Source organism: Microtus ochrogaster, chromosome 1 (assembly GCF_000317375.1).
Source record: "Microtus ochrogaster isolate Prairie Vole_2 chromosome 1, MicOch1.0, whole genome shotgun sequence".
Lineage (NCBI taxonomy): Eukaryota > Metazoa > Chordata > Mammalia > Rodentia > Cricetidae > Microtus > Microtus ochrogaster.
The window spans coordinates 35,895,693-35,909,266 of record NC_022009.1 but is presented as its reverse complement, the minus strand read 5'-3'; the positions used below and the strand labels follow the sequence as shown (position 1 = coordinate 35,909,266).

At 45.5% G+C, this 13,574-nt stretch overlaps 1 protein-coding gene across 1 annotated transcript in view; it reads right to left on the bottom strand.

Annotated features, from left to right (window-relative positions):
- Tdp1 (tyrosyl-DNA phosphodiesterase 1) overlaps nucleotides 1–13,574 on the bottom strand; it is a 70,722-nt gene that overhangs the window by 44,567 nt on the left and 12,581 nt on the right. The window contains exons 5-9 of the mRNA XM_026778646.1: nucleotides 13,184–13,280; nucleotides 8,317–8,351; nucleotides 4,913–5,005; nucleotides 1,216–1,383; nucleotides 727–805 (exon numbers count right to left, since the gene is read on the bottom strand). Of these exons, the coding sequence (XP_026634447.1) occupies nucleotides 727–805; nucleotides 1,216–1,383; nucleotides 4,913–5,005; nucleotides 8,317–8,351; nucleotides 13,184–13,280 (472 nt within the window). The remainder of the gene's footprint in view (nucleotides 1–726; nucleotides 806–1,215; nucleotides 1,384–4,912; nucleotides 5,006–8,316; nucleotides 8,352–13,183; nucleotides 13,281–13,574) is intronic.

Sequence of the window (13,574 nt, the reverse complement as noted above, 5' to 3'; positions counted from 1 at the left end):
GCAGACAGCAAGAAGAATGTGGACAGCTCCTGCCCCAGTGGAACTCATATTCTGACTGACGTTTTGTTGAATTTAATATGTATTACCTTTTTGTATTACCTTCCTTTCCATAGCTCAGGCAGTAATATTTACACACACGTTCGCGCGCGTGCGCACACACACACACACACACACACACACACACACACACACACACACACACACACACACCCCTCTCAGTTTCAATGTACTGCAGCATGCTGTGAGAAACAGAAGTGAACTGACAACTCTCAGACCCAGTATCCATCAGGGCTCAGCTCCTGAAAAACTTCAATCCTAAGGAGAGCACTGTTAGACTCCCTCCCATCTCATCACATACATTCTGATTTGCCTGCTTGCTCTGGAACTAAGCTATGGCACAGCATGAGCTGTGAGGAGAAGTGTCTTGAACATTGCCGATGCTGCTCAACCTGCAGGATTTGTGAGCACACAAGTGCATCCTGTTACCTAGGCTGGACACCAAGTGCCAGTCCCCAAGCCCCCTGCTTACAGGACACTCTGTTTTACACCTGCTACTCGACACCGTTCTGTCCATTCCATAGCCAGCAAGAGACAGGCTGAGAAAGAAGTTAAGACCACAAGGCTTGTATAGCACTGGCTGGGATTTGAACCACCATCATAAATGAAAAGGGAGAAAGAATACACATTATATTATTTTAAATGTTAAAACAGGAAAAGTTTTATTACCTTCCTAAGCCTAAAATGTCCCCAGTTATCTTTGTGACTTCCTTGAAAGCGTCCAGGGGTTGAACCGACAAGGTAAACACTAAATAAAGTAAAATACAATAAAGTAACGTGCAAGTTGTGCTATGATACCACAAACCCACAGAAAACACATAAGAACTGACATAATGGAAGAGTCCAAGGGGCCAGTTCACTCTAGGGCCATGCCTCCTCAGTGGGAACCGCTGCTCTGAAGGTCCTTCTTGGCTAAACCAATTAATAAAGTACCAGGCAAAGAACTCAGAAATGCTAGAAGTACCCAAGCGGGAGGCATAGACCCACTGCCACCTTAATGCCGTGAACCAGAGCCATGGAGTGATCAGATCTGTTCTCATCCCCTCACCCTCCTATGCAGCACAGTCAAATACCACTCCTCCCCTTCCCCAGGTCCCGGCCTTCCAGACCTTTATGGCTTGCAACTTCAGCTTCCCATACTGGTAAGGGGACACATACTTGGTTTCAGAGAGATCGTGCTCCTGGATGGCGTCTATCCACTCCTGGAGAGGGGGAAGATTGTACGCCCTCAAATAACTGATGAGGTCAGCTTTAAAGTGGGTGCTTGACTCTCCGGATGTGTGCTTTTCCGGGTCAACTCGTGGGTACAAAGGGCTCAACCATATTCTAGAATGGAAAGAAAATAACCTTTAATTAACATCCAGGAGCTTTCACTGTAACAATGCCTCTGTGATGATTAGACACCCAAAGAGGTGAATCCCTGCCACTGTCTTTACATGGAGACTAAGGGACGTCTGGCAGGAGGAAACAGACTGGATCACATTGATCCAATGACTCCCCTCACAGAATTATTTCTGGATGTTATCTCTTGATGTAAAACCAGGTCCTTATCAGTGTAGCTCTTTAGCCAAACCAAGAATCAAAAGCTATCCAACCAAGAAAAATGTATATGCAAGATTATTTTCAGTAAGAATTTTTTTTTAAAAAAAATATAATGTACATTCTATAGTGGTTTGAGATATTTTCATGTCCTATACATTCTGTGTCTGGAATGAGTACATAACACATTTAACATTAGCTTCAAACTGTTAAGCATTTAACAGTGATAAGATGACTTTCATCTCAGAAATAATCATAAACCCAAAAGACACAATACAATATGATATAAGTAGAATACAAAAACCAGTATGGCTTTGCTCCTCTAGAATTAGATGTTCTTCAATGCAAAACCAGATTAAGAGTTCTGCCCTCAAAAGGAGGAGCCCTAAGAGCAATGAACGGTTAGGTCAGACCCCAGGCCACATTTGTTGTCACTATCTTTCCCTTCTGTGGCCTTTGCCCCTGTAGTTCTCCCCACCAAGCCCAAAAGAAATGGCCCAATTCCTCTACACAGCTGCTCCCTGAGGAAGCAGGTGGGCTACCGGCTACCAGGATGCGCGGCAGGCTGGACGAGAACCCCTCGCTGTGGGTCTGAAGTCCATGCCTTCCCAGCAGAGGGCATTTCACTCATTCCCTGCTTACCTTGGGGGAAATTAGTACAGGAAGGGCAGGGCTGCCTAAGGCTGGCGCCCACATCTGGACCACATCTGCTCCTCATTGGCTTTGCCATTGCGGGCAGGGTCTATGATTTCTCTGGGTGTAAAGTGACCAGCTAGGCTAGACAGATGTGTGAGGTAGCCCCCCATCAATGCTGCTGAGCCTAAGAGCAAGAGGTTCACTAACAGACAAGTTCCAGATAGGACCGGGACAGGAGGTAACTTTCTAAACTAGGACACTGAGAAAGGAAGCGTTCTTCATACTTTGCGAGGTGACACGAGAACAGTACATTGGGTCAAGAACTCAGAATTTTCATCATTTGCTTTATATGTGTATGTGCCTGAGTACAGATGTAGGTACCACATGCATGCAGACGCTCACAGAAGCCAGAAGAGGACATCGGATCCCTTGAGACGGGGGTTACAGGCAGTTGTGAGCTGCCTGATACGGCTGCTAGGAATCAACTTGGATGTCCTGCAAGGGCAGCAAGTGTTCTTAACTGTGGAGCCAATTCTTGAACCCAGCAAACAATGTGGATTCTGAGACCTGAACAGGTGTTCAAGCAACAGGTGAGGACAGCTGGGACTTCTGCATAGTAGGGACCAAGCTCGGCCAGAGCAGACCGTTGACCAGGGAAGACTGCACATGGAAGGTGCCTTACAAGGTTTTGCTTTTCTAAAAGATTTTATTTTCATGAGCGTTTGTGTATGTGCACCATGTGTGTGCAGTGCCTACAAAGGTCCCAGGAGGGAGTCGGATCCCCTGGAACAGGAGAAAGAATCCAGATGGCTGTGAGCCATCACATGGGAGCTGGGAACCAAACCTAGGTCCTCTGCGAGAAGAGTGGATGGCGGGCTGGAGAGATGGCTCAGTGGTTAAGAGCATTGCCTGCTCTTCCAAAGGTCCTGAGTTCAATTCCCAGCAACCACATGGTGGCTCACAACCATCTGTAATGAGGTCTGGCGCTCTCTTCTGGCCTGTAGGCATACAGACAGAACATTGTATACTAAATAAATATTAAAAAAAAAAAAAGAAGAGTGGATGGCAATCTCTAGCCGCCTCTTGAGCTTTGCTGTTGTTTCTTAATTGCAACAGGAAATGGCAAAGTATCAGAGAGACTCAAGAGCAGGCAAAGCAGAGGGCGACAGGGTCCTGTACTAGGGTGGCTAGTGGAGGCACGCCAGAGGACAGTTCCTCTTGCTTTGAGTCTGACCTATGTGAACTATAAACCTACTTTTTAGGAACACCAGAAACTCTGAGGCCACACTGAGGTCACAGCAGGCCCAGAGGACGTGCTGGAAGGCTCCTTATTTCAGTTCATCCCATGGGCTCTCTGAGGCTTAGGAAAGCTCGTCAGAGGGAAGACTTTCCAAAGTAGCTGTAGCCCAGGCTAGGCAGCAACACTGCAGATGTGAGCAGGGGGGGCGAGCAGCCGAGCACCCTGGGGTCCTGAAATGAAGCTAGACAAACGCCCGCTGTAGTGATGAGGCGAGCAGGCCTGCTTTTCGTCCCGCCTGGCTCCCGCATGGCTAGCTTTGCCCCGGAAATAACAACACACAAATTGTATTCATTTAAACACTGCCTGGCCCATTAGTTTCAGCCTCTTATTGGCTAATTCTCACATCTTGCTTAACCCATTTCTAATAATCTGTGTAGCACCACGAAGTGGTGGCTTACCGGGAAAGATTCAGCATGTCTGACCTGGTGGCTGGCTCCATGGTGTCTGGACAACTATGCTTTCTTTCTCCCAGCATTCTGTTCTGTCTACTCCACCTATCTAAATCCTGCCCTATCAAAAAGCCAAGGCAGTTTCTTTATTAACCAATGAGAGTAACACATAGTCACAGACCATGTAAGACCAGGCACGGTAACTCACACACATAATCCCAGTGATCCTGCAGCACGATGGGAGGTGGGGACAGAGGAATCCCCAGAAACTTGGGCCAGCTAGCCTGGTGTACAGAGCAGCAAGAGACCCAGGCCCAAGCAAGGCTGACGTTGAGGACTGACACTCTAGGTTGTCATCTGACCTCCACATGTGCACGGTGGCACACACGTGTCCCTACTCACACACAAACATGCCCACAGGGACCAAACAGAACAAAGCTCACTTCTCTACACTGCCTTCCCACACCAGTAGATGGTCCCCATCCCACATACAGGGTCGCACTAAGTGGACTCAGTAGGCTTAAAAAAATAAAAAGAGCATGCGAAGTTGAGAGGGAAAAGTGGCCGGAGTACACATGGGAGGAACTAAGGGGTAGAATTAAGTTTAAAAAATTATATGCATGTGAGAAATTCTCAAACTAAAAAAGAGACTATAATAAATAAACTTCACAAACCACTTGCATGTTAATGTTCCTGTACACAGTGACGGTCACAGACAATTCTGCGCCAAGTTGTTAACACTAGCTACCTCAAGAGAGAGGGCGGAGGCCAGGGAGCAGTAGAGGACTGAGGGGATGGGGTGTGACTCAGGTAGAGCATGTGCAGTGCCCTGCAAAAGAAAATCCCATGGCTGTTGCTGGAATGCCCTTTCTACGTACATGCCTATCACTTGCACAGGTAGAAAAGCAGAAAGAAAAAGGAATGCAAATAGCATTTGCCCTTGCCCTTTCCCAGCATAAAGGCCTGCCATGCAGTGCAGGGCCCTACCGACCCTTGGGTTTTCTGGTGCCAGTCTTCCCGGATGAGGTTGGAGGTGTGGATGACAACTCGGAGGCCTTCTTCGTAGAGCAAGAGCATCATTTTCCTTCAAAAAAGGGGGAGGCGAACAAAAGCATGAACAGAATTTTCCAAATAAACAGGTTTCTAACGAGAATGCAAGAAACAGCTGGAGGAATTCTTAACCTTTTATATTACCCAAATTTTAATTATTATAAACCCGCTTCTATAGAAAGCCACCCTCTAAAAATGACCAGAATATCTGGGGGTCATGAACTCACATCCCTTCACCAGTCCCTTAGAGTCCGTGGTTATCATTTCATTATGGTGGACCACAGGGCCATGCCCTGTGCAGGAGGACATCCTACAAGCAAGGTAGGAGCAAAACCCCCTGCTGTGTAACAGCCTAGCCTGCTTGCAACAACTGACGCATACATGGCACAGGTTTAAAGTATCTATCTTTCCAGGAGCCTGTTTCAGCCCGTGGCTACGTGCACACATGCAGTGTAGTGAGAATGTAAAATATATCTCTTACTAATGCTGCAGCTGGAAGATCGCGAGATGCCCTGTCCTCATCAGACATGTATTACATTTGCCATACTTGTCACCATTGTGTGCCTGGGCTTGAAGCAAGTCTCTTTCCTCCTCCATGAACTCAAGGGAGACTGGACTTGAGCCCTCTCTTTCCAGTGGGGCGTCTTGCATCACTAACATATTTTTCTTAACTTTCCTTCCAGTGAGAGAGAACAGGAGATATCCACAAGAGCTCTCAATGTGAAGTCTAAAGGCAGGAACTTGTTCTTTAGAAGCCACAGGAGCTTTAGTGAACCAGTCAGTATGCCTGAGCCTCCTCTTTTCATGTGGATTATGAAGGATCAACCCCGACTTGGGACAGATGACGATGAAATCAAAGTCCACAATGTAAAGGTAAAATAAACACTTGGGCATTCATTCCTGTTCAGTGCCCTGCTTTATTTTGTAACTAAGTGTTGGGTGACTTTTATTTCCAGAGTGTGTCTAGTTATTAAGGGACTTCAGTCTTCTCTCCAGAACTACAGTCTCATTCTCAAGGTTGTAATGCTTCTCTTGGCTTTTTTTAAAAATGGTTTCTTCTGAGGCCAAATGCTACTTCTTAGTAGCTTATGTACCTCAGTAGATACATGTGACAACATCGAGGCTGTGTCTCCCCAAATGAGCCACTCCACGAGTTGAAGCAACACTGGAGGAGGTATATAAAGGTGAAGGGAAAGGCCAGGCATGGTGGCACATGCCTGTAACTCTAGCAGCTTGGGAAGCTGTGGCAGGATTGTGCCTGTGAGTTCAGGGCTAGGCTGGTAGGTTTCAGGTGACCCTGTGTGACTGTGCTCTGGTGTGACCAAGGTCCTGCCTCTTGAAAAAGATAACTAAGTAAAGGAATGGCAGGACCAGAAGAGAGAATGAGATATTTAGTTCTTAGCAAAAGGAGAAAGTAATTCAAGTGGGCAGACAATAAATTAATGCAAGGCTCAAGAAATGACAGCTGCTGAGCTATCTGCTCTGCAGTTATGACATGCGGTCCCTGAAATCTGGACAAATTGACACACACAGTTGCCACATTAGCAGATGATTATAATTAAGGATAAGCTAGCTAGGGTCTCATGATAGAAGCTTTACAAATATTTCCATTAATCAAGGCATCAATTACGAGGAAATCATGTATCAATGTCAGTGAATCCTATCAAACAGAATTAAGGGGAGACATATTAATCTTTTCATAGACAACATTATGTGTGTTAGTAAGGTCACAGTTAAAACTATAGGGAGATAAGGAGTGAAGTCTCCCCCAAAAGGTGGACCCACAGTACTGTCCCTAAGTAGTGGGGTAGCAAAAGGACTGCTTCCTAAATGGGAAGGTGTGATATGCAGAAGGGAGGAAATGCACGCCAGGCACCTCCATTCCAGGCACTGTTTTAGGATGCTCTAGCATGTGTCAAGACAATGCCAAGAAGAAGCAATTCTCATTTTACAACTGTAGAATCTGTGGCTGGAGGAAACAGTATTATCTAGGTCACCAAATGAGCCTGTAGAAGATGGTTGAACTCACCCACGCCCGTAAACCAGGGCACTGTGTGTAGGGCACACAGCCAGAGGTGAGACGGTAAACATTTTATGCTACTAGAAAATGGAGGGGAGAAGAGGTCTTGGTGAGAAGATGGCCAGCTGGAGAAGTTGGCGGGAAAAAATACGCCCCAGCAGGCTGTGGCTGGGCCCTGCTGAGATGAGGACATGGTCCATTCAGTTGCTTTGGCTTTGTTCCCCAACTCTGGGAAACCAAAAAGCTTTCCCATTCTAAAGTACCAAGTAACACACTGTGCCTGGGATTGCTGTACGCCCTATGTGCTCTGCACAGGGTACCCATGGCCTGGTCAACGCATGCTTGCTCAGGCGTGTGTCATCCCAGGAACTGCGCCACAGCCACTGTTGTTAGCTCCAGGCTGTGAAGACAGTGTCTACTTCATCGCCACAAGCTGGGGCTTTCCCTGTTTCTACCTCACATGCTCTGGTTTGTGTTCTCACCAAAGATGAAAAGCTGCAAGGACAAAATGGCATCCTCCAGACTTGACACTCAAAAACGGTATAGATATTGATGAATAATTTTTGTCACTTTCTGGTGAGACGGGGATCTCACGTAGACTGATCCCTTGTCTCAGCCTCCCAAAAGGTAGGATTACAGGCATATGTGTGCTATCTTCCCTGGATTGATGAACAATTCTTAAAATAACAAACAATCCAGATCTCTAGACACGAGTCCATCCTTTATAAGATCCTGACATTTCTGCAAATGTAAACCATGGATACTCCCTAGCTCAGAATGGATCTACTCCAGTAACTTCTCCGAATCGAGAACTGCTGGATTTAACCTACAAAATGCACATGTGTGAGCTGCTCTAAGGAGCAAGGGATGAATGAGGCAGAGCAGATACAAAGTCATTTGTAGCGGTGGGCAAACAAAGTTAAAAACTAAAGTTAAAAGTGAGTTCAATTCCTATTTTCATCCCCAAGGAAAATCAACTCATTTATTCTAAGCCCGAGTTTTCTGGTCTGTGATATTAAAAGGATCAATAACTAATACCAGACTATTCAATATAACTCATTCTCGCTAAATCACAGAACTTTTGAGAAGCAGGGATGCCGTAAGCACTGACTGTGTACACAGAATCATCTGTGATCACAAGGGCCATGCTTGTAATTCTGTGCTTCTGAGCAGCCACACCCGATGTCCTGAGTGAAAGGCAGAGACCCCTGAGTCACAGATTGACGCTTCTATGCTGAATCTTGGGATCAGCTCGCAAAGCTCCTTGCTCATATCCTGTGGCCAATTAAAATCACACCTTCCCCCATTTCGTCAAAGTTGCTTACGTGTGGTGTGTTCCAAATGCAATATCCAACTTTGCCTAGGACAGAAAGAAACAATTTATTTTAAAAGTCTCACTTAATATTTACTATTCCTATCCCTAGCTACTGGAAAGTAAGGAGAAGGGAACCAAGACAACTTAAAAAAAACTGTTTTACTGCCCTCTGTTGGAAAAACAAAAGACAGCTTTTTTGTTTATTTTTGCTTGTTTTTTTTTAATCTTGATCTTTTTTTTAAATTTATTTATTTATTAAAGATTTCTGTCTCCTCCCCGCCACCGTCTCCCATTCCTCCCTCCCCCATCAAGTCCCTCTCCCTTGTCAGCCCAAAGAGCAATCAGGGTTCCCTGCCCTGTGGGAAGTCCAAGGACCACCCACCTCCGTTCAGGTCTAGTAAGGTGAGCATCCAAACTGCCTAGGCTCCCCCAAAGCCAGTACGTGCAGTAGGATCAAAAACCCATTGCCATTCGTGATCCTAGAGAAGCTAAATAAGAAGGTGAACCCAAAGAAAAACATATAGGCGCCCTCCTGAATATTAACCTTCATCAGGTGATGAAAGGAGACAGAGACAGAGACCCACATTGGAGCACCAGACTGAAATATCAAGGTCCAAATCAGGAGCAGATGGAGAGCGAGCATGAGCAAGGAACTCAGGACCGCGAGGGGTGCACCCACACACTGAGTCAATGGGGATGTTTTATCGGGAACTCACCAAGGCCAGCTGGCCCGGGTCTGAAAAAACATGGGATAAAACCGGACTTGCTGAACATAGCGGACAATGAGGACTACTGCTTGTTTTGTTTTTGTGGCGTTTTGAGACAGGGTTTTTTTCTATGTAGCCTTGGCTGTATTGGAACTCACTCTGTAGATCAGGTTGGCCTGGGCTCAGAGACCCACCTGCCTCTGCTATGCTGGGATTGAAGGCATGCACCACCATCTGGCAGAAGACAGCTTTTATTTTAGCACCCAATAAGGCTCATTTAAAACACTTTTTTTTGTTATCCCACATGATTTAATACATACTGCATTTTTAACTATAGTAATTATGAGTGACAAGCCTAATTTCTTTAGCTGCCAAAAACCTAATAAAATAATTATGATTCTAAACAGAATTTTAAATGAGATATTTTTCTTCTATTGAAAAATTAAGGTGAATAGTTTTAAGGATACATTTAATTTTAAATGAGTTTTTTTTCTATTGAAAAATTAAGGTGAATAGTTTTAAGGATATATTTAAAACAGCACTGAATGTGAAGACAACACAAAGACATCATGATGCTAAATTAAAAGAGAACGTTTCATACAAACTAGCACAAGCTGGAAGTAAATGATGCCAAACCCACCTTGTGCTCCGGAATGACATCTTTACAAGTAAGTGTAGGCATGTTGAGAATAAACATTTTATCTACCATCTTGCACAACAAGACATCGGTCAACAGAATACGCCAGAAAGAACAGGTTATGGGATACACAAGCAGCTGAGTGATCAGGTTAGGAATACACTACCCGGGCTCGAATCCTGCCTCATATTTGCCTGACTTTGGGAAAAACTTACATTCTCTGCTTTGCTTTTTCCTCTTTAAAATAGCCTATTGCTATGAGACTCGGAGTTGCTGGGAGAGGATGGGAAAGGACATATAAGTGATTAGGAAAGAGGCATGTTTGCTGTAAGGAAGACAAACGTGAACTTTCAGGGAGCCCTCCCCACCACATGACAGAAGGACAGGGCTGGTTGCTAGGGACAGAAATGGAAGACTGTTATATGCAAGCAGGTACAACACAGTTTGCAGGTGCTCCCGAAGGTCCGTGCAGCTTGGGGGACACGGGTAGACCAGCGTGTGTCTGTGCTTTTTTGGGCAGAGAAGAAAGCTATAGACTGTACTTCATGTCTTTACAATTACAGAATCACTTTATCAGCTGATTTTTAACTGATAAGAAGCAGTGGTTAAGAGAACTGGCTTCTAAATTTAGTTTGGTCACACGTTCCATGCTTTCAGGCACAAACAACGGACTGAAAGTCACTTCAATAGATGCTCTTTAATGCGGGCTTTTCTGGGCTAATGCATCAACTCTTTCAAATGCTGTAATGAATGCCATTAGCAACCCATTTTATACACGGACAAATTAGATTTAAAGAAATGGAAAGCGACAAGGCCAGAATGAGCATCGTGGAATGAACGTTCATGCCATGCCCATCCTCCAACTCACGTGTCAAAGCCGAAGCCCAAGTGGGGCAGGGTTAGTGAGGGGGACTTGATGGTGGTAAGTAAAATCAAATGAAGTCATGGGAAGGGAGGAGGGGATCCAATACAGTGTCCTCGTAGATACCAGAGAGCTAGTCCACCCCCACCTCTCCCTGCCGTGTGAGGGCCCCATGAGAATACAGCCGTCCACAAGGCAGGAGGAACCTTTATCAGGAACCGGAGTCCTGCACTAGGACTCAAATTCTCAGCTTCCTAGATATCCGTTATTTAAGCTGCCCAATATCAAAATAAAAGTGTTTTCCATCCAGGAATGTTGTACAGTTGCCCAGGCATAGAGCCGAGAGGCAGAACTCAGGCAAAGTGACCCTTCACTACCACCGTCACCTCAATTTCCAGCCCCTTGCACTAAATCTCTACCCAATTGATTCCTTGATGAATGTTATTACCAGAAAAATTCAGGATGGAGAGGCACTTCAGTATGTCAGGATAGGGCCATGATTCTCGGGTCTCCCTCTAGACTCTGAGCAGAGGCGTTTATAGTAGGTTTCTTGCACAGGCTTGTGAGAGGTGTGTCTCTGCGCCCTCTAGTGGCCATCCTAAACCTGATGTTAGGTAGAGGCTGTCTGAAGACTATTTCATCAGGGCCTTTAGTTTACTTTCTACCTCTTCTGTCGGTGGAAATCAAAGCAAACAACAGAATTTTAGGTGACTTCTCAACAAAGGCATAAAGGTATCTGTGCATAAGATGAATCACAAACACTTTTTGTGGGAGAAGATCTTCTTAGTGATACTGAGGCTAGAACCCAGGGCCTTGTGTATGCTAGGCAAGCGCTCTAGCACTGAGCCACAGCCACAGTCCAGAAGACACGGTTTGAAGCCATAGTGACATAATGTGAAGTGGGTTAAATCAGAGAAGAACGCTGTGGGGTGTTTAAAAGTGACCTAATGTCTTCTGTTTAAAACAAAATCATCGGCGTCATTTAGAGCTGGAAGAAGTGTAGTCAAATGAGCTAAAACTCTCCCATTGTGAGAGAGAAAAGAGACCCTAGAAGGAAAATTACAAGAAAAGGGACCCAGATATCATGTCTCTACTTTCAGAGAAAAAACCCTGGTGTGTACACACACGTGTGCAGGAAGCGTTTTATCCAGTGAGCCGTCTCCTCAGTCCAAGATCAGAAATGTTGAGCCCACTTTACTGCAGTGAGGACAAGGAGAGAAAACTGTAGCCGTGGCTACTGTGGTTCCTCGGGGATGGTGGTAACCATGCTGACAGAGGCAGGAAATGGTGGATGTTCTTCCTGCTACTTCACAGTTACCATTTCCACAGAAAGGGACACTTTCCGACAAAAATCCCCTGAACTCCTCTTCTTCCCATTTTTGCCTGCTTGTTCAAAATAACATATGGAATAAATAGGTCCTTCTAGAGGCAGTGTATAAAGTAACCGCTGTAACAAAAACCCAAGGCTTATCGCCACACTGCAGGCTGACTACCTAGCACAGGACAAAATTATGGAAGAGTCAGAGAAACTGGACAGTGGCTTCTGTTGTTCCATCTTTTCCTCTGCTTTGGTTCCAGTATGTGACCACTCGATGTCCCTTCACTGCACTGGGATCTCGTGCCATGTGGGGCTCCCTTCAGTTTTCTAACAGGCTTTTAATCTATGGGTCTCTCCGTTTCTCTGGCTGATGTGAAAAGAACTGAGGACAATTAAAGTGTCAGTGGTGGCTAACGGAAGGCAGAAGTGTCACAGAAAGTTATCAGCTGCATTCAAACAGATCCAGAGTCACTGGGCTGCATCTGGGAGATGGATCGCACACTGAAATTCAGGTTACAAGAAGCACAAGACAAACAAAGCACAACCAAGCTCTAGCTGACTTGAGCAAGAGGTGCATGCTGTACTGAACACAGACAACAGAAGAGGGAGCTCAGCCCTGAGACAGACTAGGGGAAGAAGATAGCTGACCTCAAATGTAGAAATCTCTGCACGAAGCTGGACAGTGGTGGCACACACCTTTAATCCCAGCACTCAGGAGGCAAAGACAGGCAGATCTCTGTGAGTTCGAGGCCAGCCTGATCTACAAGAGCTAGTTCCAGGACAGGCACCAAAGCTATAGAGAAACCCTGTCTTGAAAAAAAAAAAAAAAAAAAAAAAAAAAAAAAAAAAGTCTCTGCATGAGCCAGGAAGACATACATTATTCTGTGTGGTTCCAGAGAGGGGAGGGCAGGAAATCGGAACCAACATGTAGCAGTCACTAGGAGACCTCAAGTCAAGCTAAAGAAAAAGGTCTGAGAAGGCTGGAGAGATGGCTCAGTGGTTAAGAGCATTGCCTGCTCTTCCAAAGGTCCTGAGTTCAATTCCCAGCAACCACATGGTGGCTCACAACCATCTGTAATGAGATTTAGTGCCCTCTTCTGGCCTGCAGACACTACACACAGACAGAATATTGTATACATAATAAATAAATAAATATTTAAAAAAAAAAAGAAAAAGGTCTGACCATGGGAGTCCCTGCTAGTGAAGGGAGTTACTTCAGGAGTGTTTAAGCCGGAATCAGACAAGGATCTGCTGGTAGGGCTAAAGGGGGGTGAGGGTGTGGGGGGGTTTGTTGCCCACAGTGGGAGGATGGACTCAATTAACTCAGCCTGAGGTCAAGCAAGAACAGCTTACCTGGCAGAGGGAAATGTTTGCATAGGGCTTTGCCTGGGCTTCCAAGTCTGCCTTGGCTTCTCTCTTATCTCCGTGCACAAGCAGGATCGGTTTCTTCCTGAAAAGAGATAGGAAATGTTTAAAATGCATTGTTCACAAAGCTGGCTTCTTGCTTCATTGAGGAACAAAGGCTGCCTAGTCCCTGCCGTTTGTTTCAGACCTTTGTGGCTAACATCAGGTGACTGCCAGTGCTCATGCATGATTCCCAAGCCTGACCAACCGTAATACAAGCAAGTTACAGCTCTGCAAAATTCTTGAGTATTAGTCTTCCTTGGTTCAAAAGAGCACAGAGAGGGTTTTGTGTTCTTGTTTCAGATGGTGCCTACCAAAGACATGGACTGGCGAGAGGGGT